At 39.2% G+C, this 24799-nt stretch overlaps 1 protein-coding gene and 1 long non-coding RNA gene across 2 annotated transcripts; one reads left to right on the forward strand and one right to left on the reverse strand.

The window, feature by feature from the left end:
* Window positions 1–4693: 4693 nt before the first annotated feature.
* On the reverse strand, window positions 4694–10447 carry LOC142151623 (uncharacterized). The gene is made up of 2 exons (XR_012691219.1): window positions 10160–10447; window positions 4694–4959 (listed from the first exon to the last, which is right to left on the reverse strand). It is a non-coding gene; the product is annotated as an uncharacterized LOC142151623 (long non-coding RNA).
* MOB1A (MOB kinase activator 1A) lies at window positions 10283–24799 on the forward strand. The gene is made up of 6 exons (XM_075207455.1): window positions 10283–10422; window positions 12280–12443; window positions 15604–15697; window positions 17055–17188; window positions 23357–23520; window positions 23791–24799. The coding sequence occupies exons 1-6, from the start codon at window positions 10409–10411 to the stop codon at window positions 23866–23868; spliced, it is 648 nt and encodes a 215-aa protein (XP_075063556.1). The 5' UTR covers window positions 10283–10408; the 3' UTR covers window positions 23869–24799.

Here is a 24799-nt window from a genome sequence, read left to right on the forward strand (position 1 = left end):
TCGGGTTAATCTGGCCCTGGATATCGTGCATAGTCTTGGCAACGGATATGAGCTATGGGGCCTTTATTTTGTAGCTGGCAATATGGTATGCACAGTGTGGCTAGTAATTGAGCTGGTCATATGGCTACGAAAGAGACATGAAAAATTGCACGTACGGGCTGGTAGCCATCACACTCCTGAATTGTAGTTTTCAGCCACTTCTACGGCTTTCAATTAATGAGGCTTCAAATCTTTTAAAATGATGATGATGATGATTATGTTCTCTCCTAACGTTGGTGGGATGGTTTAAATTTCTACGGTCAAATAGGAGCGTGATTTTCTAATTATCGTGATGGTCTATGTGAACTGGTGAATAGTTTAGAAGGATCAGTGTGTGGGTTGTAATGATCAGGGATGGCCTGACAGTCCCGATTTCCATTGTTAGGTATGACATTATTTATCAGTTAGATTAGTAGTTCTGATCGTATTTTATGGTCGTTTTATTCAAATGTGGAAAAGTGCACTAATATGAATGCAAATGCATTCAATGAATACAAATGCATCCATTAAAATATACATTGATCTAAATATAAGTCCCAAGTCTGCAGTCCTAGGGGTAAATGTATCAAGCTGCGAGTCTCCGGCGGGTTTGAAAACTGAAGATGTTGCCTATAACAACCAATCAGATTCTGGCTATCATTAATTTAGTACATTCTACAAAAGATAACTAGAATCTGATTGGTTGCTATAGACAACATCTTCACTTTTCAAACCTGTCTGAAATTTGCAGCTTGATACATTTAGCCCCTGGTGTCCTTTGAATTTGACTTGCTTGCCGTACAGTAAACATTGTCTATATTTAACCTCTGCCTAAGTGAGGCTGGTATTTGGGCAGGAATGTAATACTGGGCTTCTGTCCTTGTAGATTAAGAACAGCCACACATACTGTGTCTCTCTGATAAAGACACATAGACTTGCTGGCAGTAACAATTCTGCTTATGCTGCATGATTATGCTTTTGTTTGCTCCACAAACCCCTTATTGACCAGTTGGTGTCAGCATTGTCATATACGTTTGTTTTTCAGCATGTAAATCCTTTATGTATAGGACTGATATTTTCATTTGTCATATTGTGTGTATTATACGTTTGAGCATTATTATACAAGTATGCAGTCTTTAATCCAAATACTAAGCACCTGAGGATTTCTGAAGAAGAATATTTTTCCAGAATTTAGTATTCTCCTATGCTGCCCCCGATATACTCATTGCCTTGTACAGCAATAAATGTAGGATTGGTGCTTGGTGATCAAGGGCTAGATTTACTAAACTTCGGGTTTGAAGAAGTGGAGATGTTGCCTATAGCAACCAATCAGATTCTAGCTTTCATTTTGTAGAATGCACTGAATAAATGATAGCTAGAATCTGATTGGTTGCTATAGGCAACATCTCCACTTTTTCAAACCAGCCGCTTACTAAATATACCCCCATGTCTTTGTTGTCGAATAATATCACGGGAAATAAATTATTATTCCCTTTTAATCTGGACTTTGTGGGTATCAGAACTCTCTATACAAGTATACCAGTGTTTTTATGGATTCTGGCTGCATACAGGTAAGTAGAAGACTAACAGAACCACACATTAAAATTGTGAGCCTATAAAGTGAAAGTAACACTGTTACGCAATGGTATCACCCTCCTGCACTTGCTAAGAGACCCAGGAGGAAAGGTCATAAAACTTAGCAAATATACTATATAAATAAATGTTAATAAATAATAATATTTATATTAATCCTGATATACCCTCTGTACTGTGTCTGCCACATTTGGTTGGGTAAAGAAGGTTTACAGGGCCCTTTAGTATAGTTTGCTGTACAGAGGTGGGGCTAGGTTGAGAGAGCTCAGGCAGCTGGTTTAGGGGATAGAATATGGGGGTGAATCGTGTTATTTTGGCCCCGCCCACGTACCATAATGACACTTCTGTGTAATTGCGTTGCGGGTGGGTCAAAATGATGTGATTTTCTGAAAGTACAAAGTATATATCAGGGCACTCTGGGATGTTCAATCAATTTTGATAAAAATTTAATATTTTATTGGGTATACATTAGGATATTAGGATATTTCTATTCATGGTTTCAAAAAGAGTTGTGAAATATTGTTAAAAGTAGGAGTGAAGTGTGGTGATTAACTAAATGTGTATAATGGTGATTAAAAATTGCAGAATGAACTGCAATGGCTTGATGCCTTATTTTAATCTTCTATAAGAAGTTTAAATTTAGGCAACAAAGCCATTGCAGTTCATTCTGAAGAGAACACAGCAAAGCAGAGAGGTTGTCGAGATTCATGGTTGAACGAAAATCTTCAATTCTCTCCTTTTTTTGCTTTCACAAACTATATAAGTGAACTTTTTGGATTTGTGTTTTAGAGATTTCTGTTTTTCATTAACTACTGAAGTGAGAATTTTTGTTTATCGTAAGGTCTGATTACTTCTCTTTTGTATGTTTTTAGTGTTTGCACTGGGAATTTTTGTGGATGAGATCCCTAGAGAGGAAGGCTGCATGTGATTGTTAGCACCAGGTCACTATGTACATTGTCTGTTTCATTCTTATATACAGTATATATATTTTATACATTTCATCTGATCGAATCAGAACATATAAAGTGTGTACAGCACTTCGCTTGTATCTTGGTTACCAGGGAAACCAGTAAACACTTGCTTCTAGTAACTAGTATACTCAGTAGTACAAGAATCGTCACATGATTGGAGGCAAGCTAAACTAAATAGATACAGAATTCTCTACCAAAGTTACTACATAATTTAAAATGCCAAAAGCAGCCAATTTGTAGTAGGCACTTTGAATACATATTACAATAATGTAATTCATATAGATTTTACCCATTATTATATTTAAAATCATGGGCAAAAGTTTTGAGAAAGTATTGGTTTTCACAGAATTTGCTGCTTCAGTGTATTTAGACCTTTTTGTCAGATGTTGCTATGGTATACTGAAGTAAAGTTACAAGCATTTCATTAAAGGCTTTTATTGACAATTACATAAAGTTTATGCAAAGAGTCAATATTTGCAGTGTTGACCCTTCTTTTTAAAGACCTCTGCATTTCGCCCTGGCATGCTGTCAATCAACTTCTGGCCACATACTGACTGATGGCTGCTCATTCTTGCCTAATCAATGCTTAGAGTTTGTCAGAATTTGTGGGTTTTTGTTTGTCCATCTGCCTCTTGAGGCTTGACCAAAAGTTCTCAATGGGATTAAGGTCTGGGGAGTTTCCTGGCCATGGACCCAAAATTTTGATGTTTTGATTCCCGAGCCACTTAGTTATCACTTTTGCATTATGGCAAGGTGCTCCATCAATCTGGAAAAGGCATTGTTCGTCACCAAACTGTTCTTGGATGGTTGGGAGAAGTTGCTCTTGGTGGATGTTTTGGTAACATTCTTTATCCATGGCTGTGTTCTTAGGCAAAATTATGAGTGAGTCCACTCCCTTGGCTGAGAAGCAACCCCACACATGAATGGTCTCAGGATGCTTTACTGTTGGCATGACACAGGACTGATGGTAGCCCTCACCTTTCCTTCTCCGGACAAGCGTTTTTCCAGATGCCCCAAACAATCTGAAAGGGAATTCATCAAAGAAAATGACTTTACCCCAGCCCTCGTAGAAAAATCCCTGTACCTTTTGCAGAATATCAGTCTGTCCCTGATGTTTTTCCTGGAGAGAAGTGGCTTCTTTGCTGGCCTTCTTGACACCAGGCCATCCTCCAAAAGTCTTCGCCTCACTGTGCGTGCAGATGCACTCACACCTGCCTGCTGCCATTCCTGAGCAAGCTCTGCATGGTGTTGCCCCCAACCCGCAGCTGAATCAACTTTAGGAGACGGTCCTGGCAGTGCTGGACGTTCTTGGGTGCCCTGAAGCCTTCTTCACAACTATTGAACCTCTCTCCTTGAAGTTCTTGATGATTTGATAAAAAGTTGATTTAGGGGCAATCTTACTAGCAGGAATATCCTTGCCTGTGAAGCCCTTTTTGTGCAAAGCAATGATAACTTCACGTGTTTCCTTGCAGTTTACCATGGTTAACAGAGGAAGAACAATGATTTCAAGCACCACCCTCATTTTAAAGCTTTCAGTCTGTTATTCTAACTTAATCAGCATGACAGAGTGTGATCTCCAGCCTCGTCCTTGTCAACACTCTCACCTGACTGATGTCACTGACCTGATGTCAGCTGGTCCTTTTGTGGCAGAGCTGAAATGCAGTGGAAATGTTGTTTTTTGGATAAAGTTCATTGTCATGGCAAAGAGGGACTTTGAAATTTATTGTAATTCATCTGATCACTATTCATGACATTCTGGAGTATATGCAAATTGCCATCATAAAAACTGAGGCAGCAGATTTTGTGCAAAAATATTTGTGTCATTCTCAAAACTTTTGGCCATGATTGTATAAATAGTCCATAAATTTAAAATAGACCATAATTGTGTCTAAAGTTTTGTTTTTTCTACGATATACAGTTCAAATGAACTTATTATAGACACATTTGTTCTTAGTACATCGAGAGCATATACATTATTATTGCAGCGCTATAAAACTCTTATTGATCAATAATACTCAAAACATAACATCCTAAGAATATTAATCAATAGTCGCATAATCAGAACAAAGCATGCAGATTTTATGTTAAAAAAAAGCACTAAAATACACATAAGTAGTTCCATGATTTTATTGTTAAGATCAAACTTTCTATATAGGGTCTCTCGATTTTGTATATATTTTTTCAATTTCACTATACGTATAATTACTCCATTAGGAGCCTCAGTTTTAATCATCAGAGGGATCAAGTTATCTCATAGTATATTTCCATTTAGTCCATCTGGCCATAACGTTCCCATTTGGTAAATCCAATAAGCCTCCTGTGTGCATTATCTTCTAAAACGATCTCCCCCTTGATGTTTGTTTCTTGTGTTCTATACCTATAATAGAAAGGGAACTAGGATCGCTGTTATGAAAAATTTTAAAATGTTTACGAACACTATGGGGGAGAATTCCATTGGTCACGCTGTTCCTCAGAACATCACAGCTGCACCTTTTTTCCTATACTACGGCAGAAAAAATCTCCGCTCGGAGATATTTGCCAAAATCTTAGCCGCGAAGTGTCGCTGGAATGGTTGCGAGACACTTTGCAGCTAATTGAATTCCCCCTATGTGTTTGTAATTTGTTAAAATATTTCTCCTATATCCTTTGAATCCCTGCTTTAAAGGTCTTGTGGCCCTTCCAATATATTGTGTATTACATCCACAGGTTAGCATATAGATTACATAACTAGTACCACGATTTATAAAACTTTTGATTGGACAACTTTTCTTATTTCAATTAGACGGGACTTCTGTCACTCTATTCTTAATATTTTTACATGTGATACAGTAATGTTTCCTTTATTTGAAACAACCAGTGGGCTTTTGGCCAGCTATTTAGTTATAATTTGACTCTGAATGGGTGTCTTGTACCCAGTGGTAGCCGTGTAAGCGGCACTTACAAACCCTTGTACCATAGTACAAAGTAAACTCGGCGCTCTCACACTTTTTAGGTCTTGGCCTTTTTAAACACCACCAGCAGTGCTGTGGGTGGTATTGTTTGTAAGATGGGATCCTGCTTTAGAATAGACTACTTTTTTGTAATAGTATTTTTAACACCTTAAATACACTTGTTATATTTAGAAATAAAAATTGCATCTGATTTAAAACACATGCTAGACTCTCCCTCTTTCTTTTGATATTTATTTTTAAGGTATCCAATGGCCTGATTCATTAAGGATCTTAACTTGAGAAACTTCTTATTTCAGTCTCCTGGACAAAACCATGTTACAATGCAAGGGGAGGTGTTTGTAGTACTACAACTGCCAGCATGCCCAAACACTTAATGGTGGCCTGGGGATACTGGGACCTGTAATTCAGCACAGACAAAATGTTTAATTTATTATAATTTTTACATTAATAATCCCCACTGCTACTAGTGTTAGTATTGCCTATTTTGGGGTACCCCAATTTTGTCACTACCATATAAGGCTGGCAGCTCTGGAGCTGGTTTGGATTTTTAGGTGCTGGAGCAAGGTTTGTAAATAGTTTTTTTTGGGGGGGCCCATTGTGTGTGATTCACCTAAAACATTATTTACACCTTTAGGATACACTTACTTAGTCAGTGTAAATTCCATCCGCCTCTACATAAGGCCCTAAGAGTTCAAGATATTTTATGAAAAAAGGGAACATATATGCCAGATTTTTGGGAAGAGCACCTGTGCTATTGCAGCTGCTTCTAACAATTCTCTCTCCTGCAACAAAAAGAAACAGCTGTGCAGGATACTAACACTATATCAGCTGTGAGTCCACATCACAGAGCTGCAGCAGATTGTTAATTTAGGTGGGACTGTCCCAATGTTACAACATACACTGCCTTATTGGGGCAGCCTAATATTTTAAATATGACTATTGTGCAGGAATACAGATACTAGCATTATACACATACTAGCATTATACACATACTAGCACTAGGGCCGGATTTACAGCTAGTCAACTTAGGCACTTGCCTAGGGCCCAGCGATCCCCAGGGGGCCTGGCAGGTGGTGGGGTATGATGACGTCACGCCGTGTGACGTCATCACGCCCGACATCATACTGAGAGAAGACTCCCTGTGGAGTGGAGAGGAGCAGCGCATGACGGAGCAAGAAAGAAGACAAAACAGAAGATGAGAAAACAGAACAAAAAAGAGGAGAAGAAAGTAATAGAAAGGTAAGCAAACTAACGTAGGCAAAATGGCACACTATGATAAAGGGGAAACAAGTTGTTTCAAACACAGTTATAAAAGGGCGCAGTGGTGATGTGAAAGGGCACATGTGATATTGTGAAGGGGCATAGTGTGATGATGGAGGGACAAGTGACAATCCTTGGATTTATGCGTATTGTTTTTGCAAACAACTTAATAAGTATTTCTATGCTGACTTAAATACTTAAGTTGTTTTGACCCAACTACTTAAAAACGGGACTGCTCTGTAATTATTGAGGGGTTCCTTTTTCTTTAGGAGGGTGGCCTAGCTTTTTTCACAGGTTAGGTACACCCCCCAATGATGCAAGCCATGCCCCCAATGGTATGGCACATAGCTTCACTTCTGCTCAATTATAGGGGTATATGGTATGCTACAAATATATAGTGCAATGGATTGTTTCATTGAGGGTGGCCCCAAACCAGTATCTTGCCTAGGGCCCCCGGCCCCATGAGGTCTAAAACAGGCTCTACATAGTACTGTTATACAGATACTAGTATTATATACATACTAGTGTTATACACATACTAGTATTATATATATATATATATATATATATATATATATACTAGTATTATACAGCTATATACTAGTATTATACACATACTAGTGTTATACACATACCTGTATTATACAGCTGTATACTAGTATTATACACATACTAGTATTATATACATACTAGTATTATACAGCTATATACTAGTATTATAGATACAAGTGTTAGTTACACATACTAGTTTTATACATACTAGTATTATACAGCTATATACTAGTGTTATACACATACTACTATTATATACATACTAGTATTATACACATACTAGTGTTATACACATACCAGTATTATACAGCTATATACTAGTGTTATACATACTAGTATTATACACCTATATACTAGTGTTATACACATACTAGTATTATATACATACTAGTGTTATACACATACCAGTATTATACAGCTATATACTAGTGTTATACAGCTATATACTAGTGTTATACACATACTAGTGTTATACATACTAGTATTATACAGCTATATACTAGTGTTATACACAGTGCCGTAACTAGACATTTCGGTGCCCTGGGCGAGACAGGGCACCGGCGCCCCCCTTCGAAGTGGGAGTGACATTTGCCAAGTGGGTGTGGCCAACCTAATGTGGGGGTGTGGCTAGAACTCATTTGCTGGTTGTCTGCATTCCAATTACTCCATCTTAAATTCATAGGACCCACTATTAAATTAAATAGCCCCACCATCACCCCACAAATAAAATAGCACCCAATAATTAGCCGCCACGTGCACTCCACAATTAAATTAATAGCCTACCTACATTATATTAAGACCCCCCTCCCTCCCTCACTACATTCATAGAAGTGTTTATACTTTATACAGAGTTAAACAAATCAGTTATGTGAAAGTAGAGATTTTAAAAAAAACTAGCTGTTGCCATTGCTTAATTACTAATTTATGCAGAATGGTCTTAATATTTTGACATTTTATCAACTAGATTAGTCTGTAATTCTAATCTGCTTGTAATTTGGCTGGTGTTTGGGCACAAAATACTGGCCCATAATTGAATCAATTCATCTTTTTTGGTCCAGAAATATAAACATTTACATTTTCTCTATTATCATTTACAAAAGCCCTTTGTAAATGTGAAAAATATATTTTCCTACTGGAATCAGCAAACGGCCCAAAGAAGCATGAAGTACTGCTACGTGTATAATTCTTCATACTTTAAAAAAATTGTAACACTGGCGTATGCAATGAATCATCACAAATGATCTGATCCTATGTGTGAGCTCACTAGTTCTGCAGTACATGTATTTCCATGGGAGGTACACGTTGAAACACACACACTAATAACACTCACCATTCATCCGCGCCGAGCGCTCTCTGCAGCCCATGGGTCATGTGTCATGTGTCAGCCAGCTACCACACTAGCCCCTCCCCCCTCTCGCGGCATCCGACCTCCCCCCCCCCCCCCTCCCCCGACTCGCGGCACCCCCCCCCCCCCCGCGCGAGTCGCGGGGGGGGGGGGGGGGGGGTGCCGCGAGTCGGGGGAGGGGCCACAAATTATTATTATTTTTTTTAATTTATTTTTTTTTTAATTTATTTTTTACTCTGTGCCAGAAGGTAAGGTAGCGGGCGGCTGCTGCGCCCCCCCTCGGGCTTGCGCCCTGGGCGACGGCACCGCCCGCACCACCCTAGTTACGGCTCTGGTTATACACATACTAGTGTTATACATACTAGTATTATACAGCTATATACTAGTGTTATACACATACTAGTATTATATACATACTAGTATTATACAGCTAGATACTAGTATTATACACATACTAGTATTATACACATACAGTATTATACACATACTAGTATTATACAGCTAGATACTAGTATTATACACATACTAGTATTATATACATAATAGTATTATACAGCTAGATACTAGTATTATACACATACTAGTATTACACACATACTAGTATTATATACATACTAGTATTATACACATACTAGTATTATACAGCTAGATACTAGTATTATATACATACTAGTATTATATACATACTAGTATTATATACATAATAGTATTATATACATAATAGTATTATACAGCTAGATACTAGTATTACACACATACTAGTATTATATACATACTAGTATTATACAGCTAGATACTAGTATTATACACATACTAGTATTATATACATAATAGTATTATACAGCTAGATACTAGTATTACACACATACTAGTATTATATACATACTAGTATTATACAGCTACATACTAGTATTATATACATACTAGTATTATATACATAATAGTATTATACAGCTAGATACTAGTATTACACACATACTAGTATTATATACATACTAGTATTATACAGCTAGATACTAGTATTATACACATACTAGTATTATATACATAATAGTATTATACAGCTAGATACTAGTATTATACATATACTAGTATTATATACATAATAGTATTATACAGCTAGATACTAGTATTACACACATACTAGTATTATATACATACTAGTATTATACACATACTAGTATTATACAGCTAGATACTAGTATTATACACATACTAGTATTATACACATACTAGTATTATATACATAATAGTAATATACAGCTAGATACTAGTATTACACACATACTAGTATTATACAGCTAGATACTAGTATTATATACATACTAGTGTTATACACATACTAGTATTATACAGCTAGATACTAGTATTATATACATAAGTGTTATACACATACTAGTATTATACAGCTATATACTAGTATTATACAGATACTATTAATACTATAATAATAGTCTAGACACGCTCACTTGTCAGTGTCCGGGTTAGCCACGCCCATGACGTAAAGGAAGGCGTGGCTACAGGCAGATCCCTGCACGCTGGGCGGACACCCTGGCGGTGTGGGCGTGGTTTCCCCTCCGGCTATTTGTCAGGTCCCGCGAGAGTTGGGATCTGGGCGGGCTCGGCCGGAAGTGTCTGCTAGTTGTCGGTGTCCTCCGGGCAGACAGTGAGAATCAGCCGCAGCGGGACGGGAGATCCCAGTCTCCTTCCTCGGCAACATGAGCTTCCTCTTGTGAGTGCTGGGCTGCAGAGACATGGAGAGCGGGCGGCGGGGGAGGCAGCGGGTAGCGGAAGAGAAAGCAGAAGTTAGTGAGGAAGTGAGGGGAGGCCCCGGCTGTCAGGCCTGCGTACATCCAGCTGCGGGCTGTGTAATGTGCCGCCGACCTGCAGCCTGAGCAGCCCCAGGATGGTGCTGTGTGCTGACTGCAGCGGTGCTGTCACTGGGGGGCGAGGTGCTTGAGGACACGGGCTGAACTGGTGCTAGAGGGACCAGGGGGGTTACTGACATGGTGCTGGAGGGGGGGAGAAGTCAAGGGTCTGAAAGAGTGCGGCAGAAATAATAAGAGTGGGGGTCAGGGGGGTGCAGAATTGGGCATAGTGGGGTCAGGGGGGTGCAGAATTGGGCATAGGGGGGGTGCAGAATTGGGCATAGTGGTGTCAGGGGGGTGCGGAATTGGGCATAGGGGGGGTGCAGAATTGGGCATAGTGGGGTTGGGGGGGTGCAGAATTGGGCATAGTGGGGTCAGGGGGGTGCAGAATTGGGCATAGTGGGGTCAGGGGGGTGCAGAATTGGGCATAGGGGGGTGCAGAATTGGGCATAGGGGGGTGCAGAATTGGGCATAGGGGGGTGCAGAATTGGGCATAGGGGGGTGCAGAATTGGGCATAGGGGGGTGCAGAATTGGGCATAGGGGGGTGCAGAATTGGGCATAGGGTGGTGCAGAATTGGGCATAGGGGGGTGCAGAATTGGGCATAGTGGGGTCAGGGGGGGGGTTGCAGAATTGGGCATAGTGGGGTCAGGGGGGGGGGTTGCAGAATTAGGCATAGTGGGGTCAGGGGGGGGGTTGCAGAATTGGGCATAGTGGGGTCAGGGGGGGGGGTTGCAGAATTGGGCATTGTGGGGTCAGCGGGGGGGGTTGCAGAATTGGGCATTGTGGGGTCAGGGGGGGTTGCAGAATTGGGCATTGTGGGGTCAGGGGGGGGGTTGCAGAATTGGGCATTGTGGGGTCAGAGGGGTGCAGAATTGGGCATAGTGGGGTCAGGGGGGGTTGCAGAATTGGGCATAGTGGGGTCAGGGGGGGGTTGCAGAATTGGGCATTGTGGGGTCAGAGGGGTGCAGAATTGGGCATTGTGGGGTCAGAGGGGTGCAGAATTGGGCATAGTGGGGTCAGGGGGGGGTTGCAGAATTGGGCATAGTGGGGTCAGGGGGGGGTTGCAGAATTGGGCATAGTGGGGTCAGGGGGGTGCGGAATTGGGCATCGTGGGGTCAGGGGGGTGCAGAATTGGGCATCGGGGGGATGCAGAATTGGGCATCGGGGGGGTGCAGAATTGGGCATCGGGGGGTGCAGAATTGGGCATCGGGGGGGGGTGCAGAATGGGCATAGTGGGGTCAGGGGGGGTGCAGAATTGGGCATCGGGGGGTGCAGAATTGGGCATCGGGGGGGGGGGGTGCAGAATGGGCATAGTGGGGTCAGGGGGGGTTGCAGAATTAGGCGTAGTGGTGTCAGGGGGGGTTGCAGAATTAGGTATACTGGGTCAGGGGGGGGTTGCAGAATTGGGCATAGTGGGGTCGGGGTGGGTTGCAGAATTGGCAATAGTGGGGTCAGGGGGTTACTGACATGGTGCTGCAAAAGTAGGGAGAGTTGTAGTCAGGGGGTGTGAAATAGAGGCATTAAGAATGTGGGTCAGGGCATGTGAATAACACTGGAGGTTATAGTACTTGTGGGGAAAAAAGTTTTAAGTTATTGGTGCAGGAGGAAAATAATTGAGTGTTTGGTGCACAAAATGTAGTGGAGGTTATTTGTTTTTGTTTTTTAATCTATACAAAACAATTTGGAATAATGCTCTTTTGTTATTCTTTTACCCAGCAGTAGTCGATCGTCAAAAACATTCAAACCCAAGAAGAACATCCCTGAGGGATCTCATCAGTATGAGCTCTTGAAACATGCAGAGGCCACACTTGGCAGTGGTAATCTCAGGCAGGCTGTGATGTTGCCTGAGGGAGAGGATCTCAATGAATGGATTGCTGTTAATAGTGAGTATATGTGCAGATTTGTGACTAAAGTACAATTTATTTATTTTTTATATGAAATTGTCTCGTAGTTGAGAGAAATGTGCAAGGGTCATATGTGACATTAACAGCTGTTATTCTATGTTGCATGCATAGGGACGGGGAGTGTATTTATAAATGCTCACTCAACATATGTATGTTACATTTTAGAAAATAGCTAGTTTCCAGTCTAGAGTTCTTACTTTTTACAACGATCTTTGAATAGAAATGCATTTGCTGTTTCAGCATTTTGTAGCTATACTCTAAATTCTCCATAGATACTTTTGGACACTGGTTAGTGTTGCTCAATTCCTTATTTTCCTTTTAAGGAAATGCAAATATATTGAATCGTCATCGGACATTGTCTCTTTGTAAATGGTCACAAATCTATATTCTCTTGGGCATACACAGAATGTCTTCCTTTGGAAAGATTTTAGTAGGAACAATGGATATCAGTGATATATATACATTGCATGAATTCCCATTAATAGCCCAACAATTTGTTTGATTGTGTCCTTTGTTACAAGCTTGTGTGAGACATAAGGCACTATTCAGTACATAAATGTAAGACTGTTGAATAGGTACTTGGCATCAAAAGCTTAGAAGGTGGTTTGTATTTAATTGCACCGTTTAACTCTAATGTTACTTGGCTGCTGTACAAATAGCCCTATTGATTTTTTAGCGTAAATTGAAGATATTGATAGCTACTTTTGTTTTTAGAATTTCCCCCCTAACACACACACATACATACTGTATATCTTTGCAATGTGTCTTTAAACTGAATATAGACAAACTCCATGTCATTGTATTTTGTTTTAATTGTGGAGAGGTGTAATTTTATCAATACAGTATGAAAAATCTGTTTTGTTTGCAAAAGTTTTAAGAAAATCAATTTATTGCTACAGCATATACAATATTCACATTATTTGAAAAGGTCGAACATCAATTGTGTGATATGGAAACTAAAAGGGAATTGATAGAAACCTGTAGACATTATCAATATTGCAATAAAAAAATACTGATACTTGCATGTAATCATAATATCACTAGTATGAAATGGTTTTGTAACTACATAAATACCAGTAGTGCATTAAAAAAATTAGAATGCTAGAACATCAATTGCCTTAGAAGAGCCAACAGATGTGTAATAAGAAGATATAAATATACTCAGATACTATAAACAATTACATGACATAAAGGTTACAGGTTACTAATGGTCACACATGATCCAAAAGTGCAAAATGTTAATAGAATGTTGTACTCCCTGCTGTAAATGACATGAATATAGTATGGCACAGAGGAGTTCTGTAATGATATAAAAAGCACAAGGTTGTAGGCTGTAGTGATCAATTTTTTAATATCTGCAATTTACATTATTTCCTAAAGATCCTTTATGCCATTAGTACTGTTTGTTTATACAAATATTATTTCCAGGAATTAAATATATTGGCCCCTTAGGGGTTCTGTCAAACAGTCAAAGGCATTTTACAGTGTTTTACCCAAAAGATAAATGCACCAGACACTGAGCAGGATTATCAATCCTACCACCGTAGATAACATGGTAATATATCTTTGCACATTGCAACACAACGCCTTCATTGTAGAGCATGTAAAATACTTGCGTACTGCCATAACAGTACACTTGTATCTCTACCCTGGTTTCAAAACTTTAAATTGGGTTAAATACTAAACTTCTAAAAAATAAACTGTAACATATTAAACATGTTTTCCACCTTAAATATGAACTGTACGGAATCCTCTTACTTTCCAATAATACTTTACTGGCGTTCCCTCACCTGGCAGCCCCCACAATTCTCTGTACTTGGCAGGGTCCAGCACTCGCATATAGCCCAGATCTCCGCCAATGTCCATCTGTGCTGCTTTGATCTCTCCATAGCCAGGTGGGACTGATGCAGTGTTCTATACTGGTGAATGACCAGCAACGCTGAGGATGATCTGTATAGAGCCTGGATCTATAAGTGTCAGTGGATTGGTTGATTTCCACGAAAGTACTTTTGGAACAGAAGGAGACCTGTTATGTCATATTCTAAGTGGGGGAATCTCATTTGATCAGTTGGTATCTATCATCTATTTGAAGTGCAAAAAATAAAAATTGTAGCACATTTAGTGGTTTTCCCCATATACCTTATGACACGTGCACCCTTAGGACATGATACAGTTCCAGTATAACATTGTGCACATACTCGGAACAACCATGGTGTATATAGAGGATCTGTCATGAAACAGAACTGCACAAGTTTTCCTCTAAAATTAAGTATACTTTGCAGCTTTTATTTTTTTTACTTTTGTCTGGCCATAAAACCATTGTTTTCTCACACGCTCTCCCCCGTCCTCCCTCCCTGACACAACACGGCAAAGTCCTAATCATGGATACTGCTGGCTTGCTTAATAGAATCTGTTTTCTCTCAATGACGACAATACTTCTGACCTTTTAGAAATTCCATTTGGAACCCGGCTGATGAGCGCACAGACCTTTAAAAAAAAAAACAAAAAAAAAAAAACTACAATTTTAAGAAACAGTTGTGCTATATTGTTAGTTCTGATGTGACAGGTGTTCTTTAAATGTCATGCAGGAAGGTGGAACTGTGTGACAACCATTCTTAGTGCTGTAGTGTAAATTTCTTATCACCACATGTTCCTACTTGATCAGAGTTTTGAAATCTTGACTTGTGGGTTACAAAGATTGTTTTTTTTATTAAAAACTCCTTTAGAATGGGAACAGAGTATAAGGGTTTGTTTGTTTTTTTGTTTAGTATAGTTGTTCAGCAATTTTGTTACTGGACCTGGAGCAAAAGCTTCTTTTATGTATGTGGCAGAATAATTTTGGTGTGTGTGTATATATCCACTGTCTAATGTGCTTCATCTGGGTTTTTCAAATCATAGTAGCCGCCATCTTATACACCCAACAAGTGCAACTTAGGTGGCTCATATCTCTTGTGAGCCTCTATCTCGTGTGGGTTTTATTGTCTGGATAGATGCCTTAAGTTATGTTTATATTTACCCCTTCCCCATAGTTACTACTTGACTTGGTTGCAACATTAGTGGCTTTTGTTGTTGTTGTGTTTTTTTTTTTCCTTTCGGCTTATTCAATGAATACATTTTTATTTTATTTTTTTCTATTCAGCTGTGGATTTCTTTAATCAGATCAACATGTTGTATGGAACAATCACTGAATTCTGCACGGAGACTAGCTGCTCAGTGATGTCAGCTGGGCCCAGGTATGTTGTGACTACAAGACACATGCTTTAAAAATAGAGATGATAGGCACATTCTTGCACAAATGACATAAGGGAAATGTACTTTTTTCTCATTTGTGGGAAGAGCACCAATATGAATCCTTCCAAGAAGCTCTCCTGTAGAGGTCCCTGTAAGAGAGAATGCAACTGTACACAGTCCAATATCAGCAGCACAATGGTTAGCACTGGTCGGAGTTGAACTAATGAACTAGTCTGCGTGGTGTTCGTATGTTCTCCCTCTGTTTACATGGGTTTGCTCCAGGTGCTCTGGTTTTTGCTCAGTCCAGAAATATACCGGTATGTTAATTGGTTTCTGGCTAAAATTGACCCCACTGTGTGTTGGTAAATTTTAGACTCTAAGCTCCAGTGGGACAGTGGCTGATGTGATAAATATTATCTGTCCAGAGCTGTGGAATATGATGGTGCTATATAAATAAACAATAATACATTTGTGTGTTCAGGTTTTTACAGATAAATGCTCTTCATGTGGCAGAGAAGCTTACTACTCAGACTATAGATAACAGCATTTCTCTGTCTGGGAACTAAGTGAGATAATAAGACAGCCATGTCACATTACCCTTAGGGCTTGGTTTTCCTGCCTAGTAGAGATAATGTGGCTTCTTTCCAGAGTTTGAAGGATACATTTCTTATTCCTAACAATGATTTCTTCAGATATTTTCCAGATGCATGCAGTGACCAGCCAGTTTAGCAGGCATGGTTTTTGTCTTAATTGAAATGTTACGCTTAGTCAGAAGCCAAAGACTATTGAAGAGCTTGTTTCAACTATACCACCTTATCCTTTTGTTGAGCATCCCCTTCCAGGCTAAATGGATGTCTGACATTCCAGAATTATGAGGAGATCCTAAAGAACATTCTTCTGAATTAGACCCTATGGAGATGCCTGATCTGTATATGTGCCAGGAACTATTTTACCCCCTCCAGGTTACAGAACATTGTGGCATTTCAATAGGATGTTTAACATTTATGGAGAAAACATTTTAGTTTTAAGATGTCCTCAGATACAGCGTGTTTGGTTTGAAGTAGTGGAATTTACATCTGACACCCACATCTGCATTTATTATGGCTGGTTAATGAGTTTGTGCCCAGAAATTGTACTTTTTATCTAGTTGATGCAGTGTGTTTTCTAATTAAATCCTAAGGCTTTTATATTACACTTCACATTTCTATATAGATCGTTCAGGGAGCACTGACCTAAATAGATGAAACAACCAAGAAGGGGGGAGTTGAGGTAGGGGTTGAATGACACTGTGAAACAATGAGACTTAATGCTTTTTGGCTTTAGTAACTACTTTTTAATTGGGTTTAAAATTTTTTACAGGTATGAGTACCATTGGGCAGATGGCACCAACATAAAAAAGCCCATCAAGTGTTCTGCCCCCAAGTACATTGATTATCTGATGACCTGGGTCCAGGACCAGCTAGACGATGAGACTCTCTTCCCTTCAAAGATTGGTAAGTTGCTATGCATGAGCTAATAGAATCCATGATAGGTATGCTATATAGACAAGGAGTATTACACACGGGTGCTTCTACCAGGGGGTAAAATGGAAAACAATTCATAATTATTTAATCTATTTACAGAAAATCTGTCTTCTGTGAGGAGTAGTAATGGGTTGTTTTTTTTGTTTTTTGTTGTGTTTTGGCAGGTGTTTATCTGTGTCAATTTTCAACAAATTAGTTTTTCCACATGGAACTTTGTCACCAGGCGAGCAACCTTGATGATTGTACACTATATTTAGGTAGGCTGTCAGGAGGTGCAGTGTGCTCAGTACATAGAGCCTGCGAGTATACTTGGCAGGTCGAAAGGTTAAACGGTTGAATTTACTGGTTTAAGAAAAGTTGTGTATTTTACATTTGTCCTCGTTTTTAACACATGCTCCTTGACTATCAGTACTTATCTATATTTTATGACCGTTTGGCAATGGTAACCTAGGCAGTCACATATCCTAAAAGCTCCGCTTCATGTAAACCAGTTAGTAGTTCTATTTAATTTGTTAATGCTTTGATCACTTAAACTGTTGCAGAAATATCAATGGACAATAAACGTATAATGGCACATTCTGCTGAATGCGTCCATGCAGCCCCCTAGTCAATAATCCACAACTACGTTACACTTATTGCTTGTTAATCCTTATACAACAAAAACTAATGGTTGTTTTGCAAGCAATAGACTGCTTACTGAAAATATTACTGATTTTAGAAGTTGCCTTTTATAAAATATAGGGAGCAACATAGCATCCACAATCCAAAGACAAACTGGTTCCAACAAATGAAGCTTGCTGTTCATGTAGCTGAAAATTAAGGCTGTAAGCTCTAGTGGGGCAGGGACTGAATACTTTTGAAGAATATTTGCTGGTCTGTAGAGCCATATATCCCATTAGCACACCACTGATATCTTATGTATCATTTAAGTTTCTGTAAAGGGCTTTATGGCTCCTCTTGTCATCTCACCCTAACATTTATGGTTCTTCTCTATATTTGTAAAATGATTACTGTAACTCTTACAATACATGTCTGTTATATAACCTGTATATTTAAGGAACTTATTTCCAGTATGGTCTACTTGTGATGTGTTGGTTCCCTTTTTCCAGTTGTATCTGTGCTCTTCCTCTTCTGTATGTAACCTTTTACCACTTGTCTGTGTCACAAGCTGTCACTGGGCTCTCAGCAGACTAGATTACAGCTGTGGACAAGCAGCCACCTGGCCCTGTATGTCACACTTCTTAGGATCTGTTTTGAGTTAATGAGAGAAAACAGAGCCATAAACTAGCGGCTGCCGTGTCTCTAAAATGCTTCTAGGTTTTTTTACTAAATGCATCCTGGATCCTAACAGAGGAGAATTATAAATAAGTTATTTTTCAGTGTTTGGGGAATAATTATTGACAAAAGCCTTTCTTCATGGAGCCTCATTTCTCTGCATATTTACTTTACCGTCACAGAAGTAGGATGGCTGCTCATGTTTAAAGTACATATGACAGATGGTGCACAGCATACAGTAGATAATTGAAGGCAATAAATGAGGCTGTAAATCCTGCTACATATACATTAGATAGGATACAGTTGGTGAGGTCAGAGCTGGAAGGAGATTTATGAATTCTAGTGGATAACGAGTCGTAGCACTCAGTGCCAGTCGGCTGCTGCAAGAGCTAATAAAATCCTGGGATAGATGCAGAACAACAGTTACCACTTGTAGAAGTCACATTAGACCATATCTTGAATATGGGGTACTGTTTTGGGCTCTTGTTATTATATAGAACTACAAGTCTCAAAGATGGCCACTTTCTAAAGCTATAGCTATCCCTGCCACACAGTTTTGAAAAAGCGTAGTGCAGCCCAAGTAAAAGCCTATTTGTAAAGTAAAATATTCCAATACAGTCAGGTTTTTTTTTTTTTGTTTTTTTCCTCCTCCTTCTATAGTCAACCCTTTTTATAATGGAATGAATTTATCTGCCCAGGAGATGGCTTATCAATGTACTGGGAGAATGCTAGCTGACCAACACTGGTTATAAATGTAAAACATTAGGTTTGTTGCATAGATTTCTAATTTAATAAGTGGGGGTTTTCTCTTCTGGTTTGAATGAAGTTTCAGGAAAGATCATAAAGAGAGAGAGTGTGCATCTTAGGAACAAATTTACATATTTCTCTGGAACAATGATTCTTATTAACCTGAGGAGTGTCCTTTTTTTAGTTTTTTGTTTTTTTTGTTTTTTTTTATATTTCGCTCCTCTTAAATATTTAATGTTTGGCACATGTGCTACGAATTGTAAAGCTTATTAATTTGTTCATAAATGAGTGTGCACATTTTTTTGAAACATCTGCTTCGTCTCCTTTTTGTGTATGTTCATCTGTAGTACAGGGTGTTATGATGGCACTTTTAAATGCTAATATTTAAAAAAAACAAAAAAAACATTAGTTATTCTAGTGCAGCTATCTGCTTTTTTAAGCACAAGTAGGTAAGCTTGTGGAGTGCCAGCAAGAACTACAACTTACAGCAGTGTATTAATTTTTATCAAAGCTTATGACCGTTAATTGCTGTGCACTGTCAAAATGTCTGCCCTGATCTATAACTTCCATTATGGAATTGCGATATACAATGACCATATCGTTGTAGCACGCAGACTGGCCTACAGTGTCCCATGGATCTATTTATTAGCACATATAACTTGTGTGGTTTTGTGTTGAATATTGAAGACCCCCTAACAGTGCAGGTTTTCCATAACTTCTTGCTGGAACACAGATGTATTCATTACTGACTGACACATTGTAACGGATCTACAGGTGGTATAATTATTTCCCTTGTCATCTGGAAATCTGCACTGTTAGGGGTACCTGAGGACTGGGTTTGGGAAATGCTGCTCTAGAAGGATGGGGGAAGGGTGTGTGCCTTTAAATGTGAACTTAAAAGATGTGTCTCATTTGCCAACTGAGAAAGAATGGACCTAAAACAAACTGGAGATTTGACTAATCTCTGCTAATTTTGTGCGTAGCGTGATGTCCACGCGCCACATCGCCAGCAACTGAATCTTCCCCTGTGAGATCTCCACTAAGCTTCAGAGCAAATGGCAGCAGCACGTGGAGAAACTCAACAGGCCAAACCCGCCTCTCACACATATGCACACACCTGCAATGTTACATAACTGCAATATGGACATGTAAATGTTAGTCTTTGGGTCACACATAGTTCTTCATAGAACTTTCAAGGTATACAAGTAATCCCACCACCCCCTCCAAGAGGACCTCATACTCTGTTATGAATGAGCACCAAAGAAGAACCTTGTAAATAGATTTTTACTCAAGGTGTATTGTGAGTGTTGGATTTTCCAAGACTACATAGCAGATACAGTTTGCTAGCTGGTAGTCTGGTCAGTGGACCACAATCCTTTAGAGCCTGGCAGACTTATAAGAAACTTGGACATCAAGTTGTTGTTGTAAGTATTGCTCCTGCCAGTACATGGATTGTTATCATTTTTATCATGAATATTCATACCTACCCGGAAGGGTTTATATATCCCCTATCCGATAGCCAACTATTGACTATCTAGCACAAACCTGACCTTCCATATGTTTTGCACAGAGTAGTGTGAATAGCAAAATATCTAACATTTAATCCTCAAAAAAGGGTCCTGCTGTTAGCATAGATTTAATAACAACCCATTCAAACACTGAGAGCTTGTTCAGACTAGCAGTTTCCCTCCCCACACCTGAGAATCAATCTAGAAATACTACAAGTCTGAGAACCCTCATCTCTTCACATGGGTGGTAGACCATGGGTCAGGCTGAAACATTGTTTTATGATACAGCAGGAGTCAGGATCATTATACAGTATCTGGAGTCATACATCCTTACAAGCTGTCACCAGCATAAGACAATCTGTTCATGCACTCATAGACACACGATCTTAAGGTAGTGTACAGACAGTGTGACAAACCTTTGTACTTCTCAATGGTTAACATTGACCATATGTGTAAGACTCCTACAGATAAGTATCTCCTGCACAATAAAAATTAAACTAACAAAATTCCTACTTGTTTTTTAGACAAAGGTTGTCATAGATACGTGATGTCATTTGTTTCCGTAGCTTTACACTTCATTATTTTGTGCAAGTAACAGCAAGCCAGATATTACAGTAGGAGTGCAGTAATTTCCAGTTCCATTACAGCACACACCTCACTTCTCCACGCGTGGTGCACAGCATTACAACCTAAATAATGGAACGCTCCTCCCTTTGTATGAGTTTTTATGTGAACTAGCTTTTGTATGTGGTGGTGGGGGGTGTTAAACTTGGAAAATCCAAAAATCCACCCTTGTGATCAGGGGATGCTGACGAACTGTTTTGTTTTTTTTGTTTGCTTTTATTATATCTAATGTCACAATTTTTTGTGGTTAACAAACAGGAAATTGAGTCAAAGCAATGTAAGCATGAAACTGTCTTTAGAGATTAGTTAACGTTATATAAAGAGTTATGCATTTTGACTAATCTGTACGTAGCTTTCAGTTGTAGTTTAAGCCTCAACCCTCTGATTTTAAGGGTTAAAAACAATATTTTGTATTCATTGTAGTTGTGTTTTGCACTATACTCAGTCTGAACAATCATTGATGGTGTTTTGTGTTTTTCTGAAGAGCAGGGCACATTGTATTAATCCTGTGATTACCAGCAACATTTAAGCAGCAGTCCTTACGTTGAGCACAAGATAAAACATAATACAGTACACACCAGATATATATTTCACACTGGAGATGCAACCTACCTAAACCATGGCAGAATCAGAGACCACTGTATGGGAAGTCTGCCATCGTAGCATTGGGAAAATGCCCTGATATCTGTTTTATTTGCAGCTGATTGGATAGTTCTGACGTCCAGACATGCGTCTCCTGTAGTTAGTGGCGTGGTGGTGGGTTCCAGTAGAAAAGGAACACCAGGGTGGAGTTCTTTCATTTCTGAAAGTGTTCACTGTTCGTAGTAATTTCTCCAAAGAACATGATGGTGCACGGTCTGGTCACTCTGTGTCACTAGCAGACATAACTTTGTTGTAAAATGCATCCCTTTTCCCATAAACACTTTGACAGCACAGTGTTCACAGCCCATATACTACTCATCCAACAGGTTATGAAGATTTCAGCTGGGGGCTACATCTTTTGAGAGCTGTCTGGCCATAGTACCCAACTGCAGGAAACCAGTGCTTACATGGTTCAGGAGTTTGGTACTTCTGTGTGGTGCTGGGCTTACAGAAGGCTCGGTGCACATTGTATTGAGACCCAGGCATTGTAGAATGACTAGCTTGTACTTGCTCGGGAGGGAGTTCTTTGATTAAGCATGCTAAGCGGTGGTATGGAAATACTGAGGTGGGTGGGAGTGATGTAAGATCAGTTCCCTTCTAAACAACTGCAGAGGAGCAGCACTACAGTGAGAAGGGGTTAATAATAGGATGTCTACTGATGGATAGTGAATGGAATTGAGGGGTAGAGATGTGAGCTGAAGAGGATTGAGGTGGAAGTGGGTGTAGTATCCATGAGGGGTGAGCAGTGTGTTTGGTGTAAACTAGGGCTTTATGATATCCACTAAAATAGACCAAACCCATTAAATAACTTTCAGCAAATATTAACAGTCTAAAATGCTGAAGTCAAGAATTCATGAGCATATAGCATAAATGACAAATTTAGGACCTATTGTAGAAATGTTTATAAAGTGCATACCACTTTATATGGCACATTCAACCACACCTGCATCTTGTGAGATTCTGCAATCACCAGTGTCTGCAAGAAAGTAGCCCTCACAGTATTTGTTTCCACACTGGAATTATACCTGGACACTTCATCAGTGGTGTATAACTGCCCTCAGTGTATGTGTTCATAATCATGTGGTATTTTGGGTTGGGAAATCAACCAGTAATCTAAACAGAGTATGTACACCAATATTTAGTTTTGACTTACTCTGAAGGGATCATGGCATATCTTTTTTTTCCCTATACAGAGCAGGGTTTGATGTCTATAGAACAAGCAATAGCAGCAGACTTGTTGGGAAGTTTTTCCTATTGCATTATACACTGCTGTCTTGTATAAGATCCAGCACTTTTTTTTTTTTTTTTTTTTTTAACTAGCCTCTATTTTCTCTATGTGCAGGTGTCCCTTTCCCCAAGAACTTCATGTCTGTGGCAAAGACCATATTGAAGCGCTTGTTCCGTGTGTACGCCCACATCTACCACCAGCACTTTGACTCTGTTATGCAGCTACAGGAAGAAGCACATCTCAACACGTCATTTAAACATTTCATTTTCTTTGTACAGGTAAGAGGTTTAATGTGAACTCAGAGTGGACGTCGTCTTTTCGATCTGTTTATGCTCTGAATTACTAATTTATTATCGGACTATGGGGTTCTATATACATATTGAAATCCCATTCCTTAGAAATGATCAAGGTCAAATTGGACAGTGATCCACTTTGCAGGATTGGAAAAGCAATAGTCTGGTGTATAACGTCTGTCTTCCTGCTGATTATATTTGTAGTACAATGTTTACCATCTTAAGCCTTGTATGTATTTTTTCTTTTCTTTGCAGGAATTTAATCTGATTGATCGCCGAGAGCTGGCTCCCCTTCAAGAACTGATCGAAAAGCTGGGATCCAAAGACAGATAAATGGTAGCACAGAACTGGGAGAATGGTCTCCCCACAGCACACACCAGCTGCAGCTCAAACCTAGCCATTAGCTACCTGAAGGGGAGCCCACTTACCACTGAAACGGGGAGGAGGTCTTCACTGGACGTCTTCCCTTTTACATAGAGATTGCCTTGCGTTATTTTTGTATGAACTTCTCCTTTTTTTTTTATAGAGATGCTTTAAAGGAACACTCCACTGAATGTGCATTAAGCCACTTCGGTCTTATTCATGTCTCCTGACTTTCTGATGGGGAGGGGGGGGAATTCTTATGTTCCACTTTTCTAAAGCTGTTTGCTACAGCAGTCAACAAATGGACGTGGCCTTTGTATACCACTTGCTTTTGCTTCTTACAGTACTATTCAGCTTCTAATGTTGCTCTGCTTTGTACAACTCTTGAAGGGTTTGTGTCTTTCAATGTGTTTTTGTTTTTGTTTTTATACATTTTTTTTTTTTTTTTTTCCTGTTTTTTTATCTTTCTCCCTTCAAGTTGATACTTATCCATGATTTTTAAATGGACCCTATTCTGTATTACTCAAGTAATGAAACAGCTGATATGCAGTTTTAAAATAAAATTATTGCTTAAATTTTTTAATAGGACAGATTCCTCTCATACATGGAAAATGTGTACTCTTCTGTGGTATCCACTGTTGTACATGTGTTTACTGATATACATTAGTTACGGTGCTCTGTCAAAATCTTTATTTTACTGACCTTTTAGAACCGCATCTGAAGCTGACAGTGTAAAAATCTATTGGTTGTCATTTTAGCTAGATATACTCCCCCTGTCACATTTCTTCTTTTCTTTTTGAGAAATTTGCAATTATCAGGAAATTGAAGCTATTTAGTCTGGAAAAACTATTTTTACTTGTGTACTGTTTTAAGTGAGAAATAAAAATGATAAATACATTGA

Source organism: Mixophyes fleayi, chromosome 4, assembly GCF_038048845.1.
Source record: "Mixophyes fleayi isolate aMixFle1 chromosome 4, aMixFle1.hap1, whole genome shotgun sequence".
Classification (NCBI taxonomy): Eukaryota; Metazoa; Chordata; class Amphibia; order Anura; family Limnodynastidae; genus Mixophyes; species Mixophyes fleayi.

Bases quoted from the DNA above. Each gene is read 5' to 3' on its own strand.
- MOB1A (XM_075207455.1), top strand. The intron at 15,698-17,054 runs GTATGTTGTGAC...AATTTTTTACAG, and splicing joins GTGATGTCAGCTGGGCCCAG to GTATGAGTACCATTGGGCAG. The intron at 23,521-23,790 runs GTAAGAGGTTTA...TTTTCTTTGCAG, and splicing joins ATTTCATTTTCTTTGTACAG to GAATTTAATCTGATTGATCG.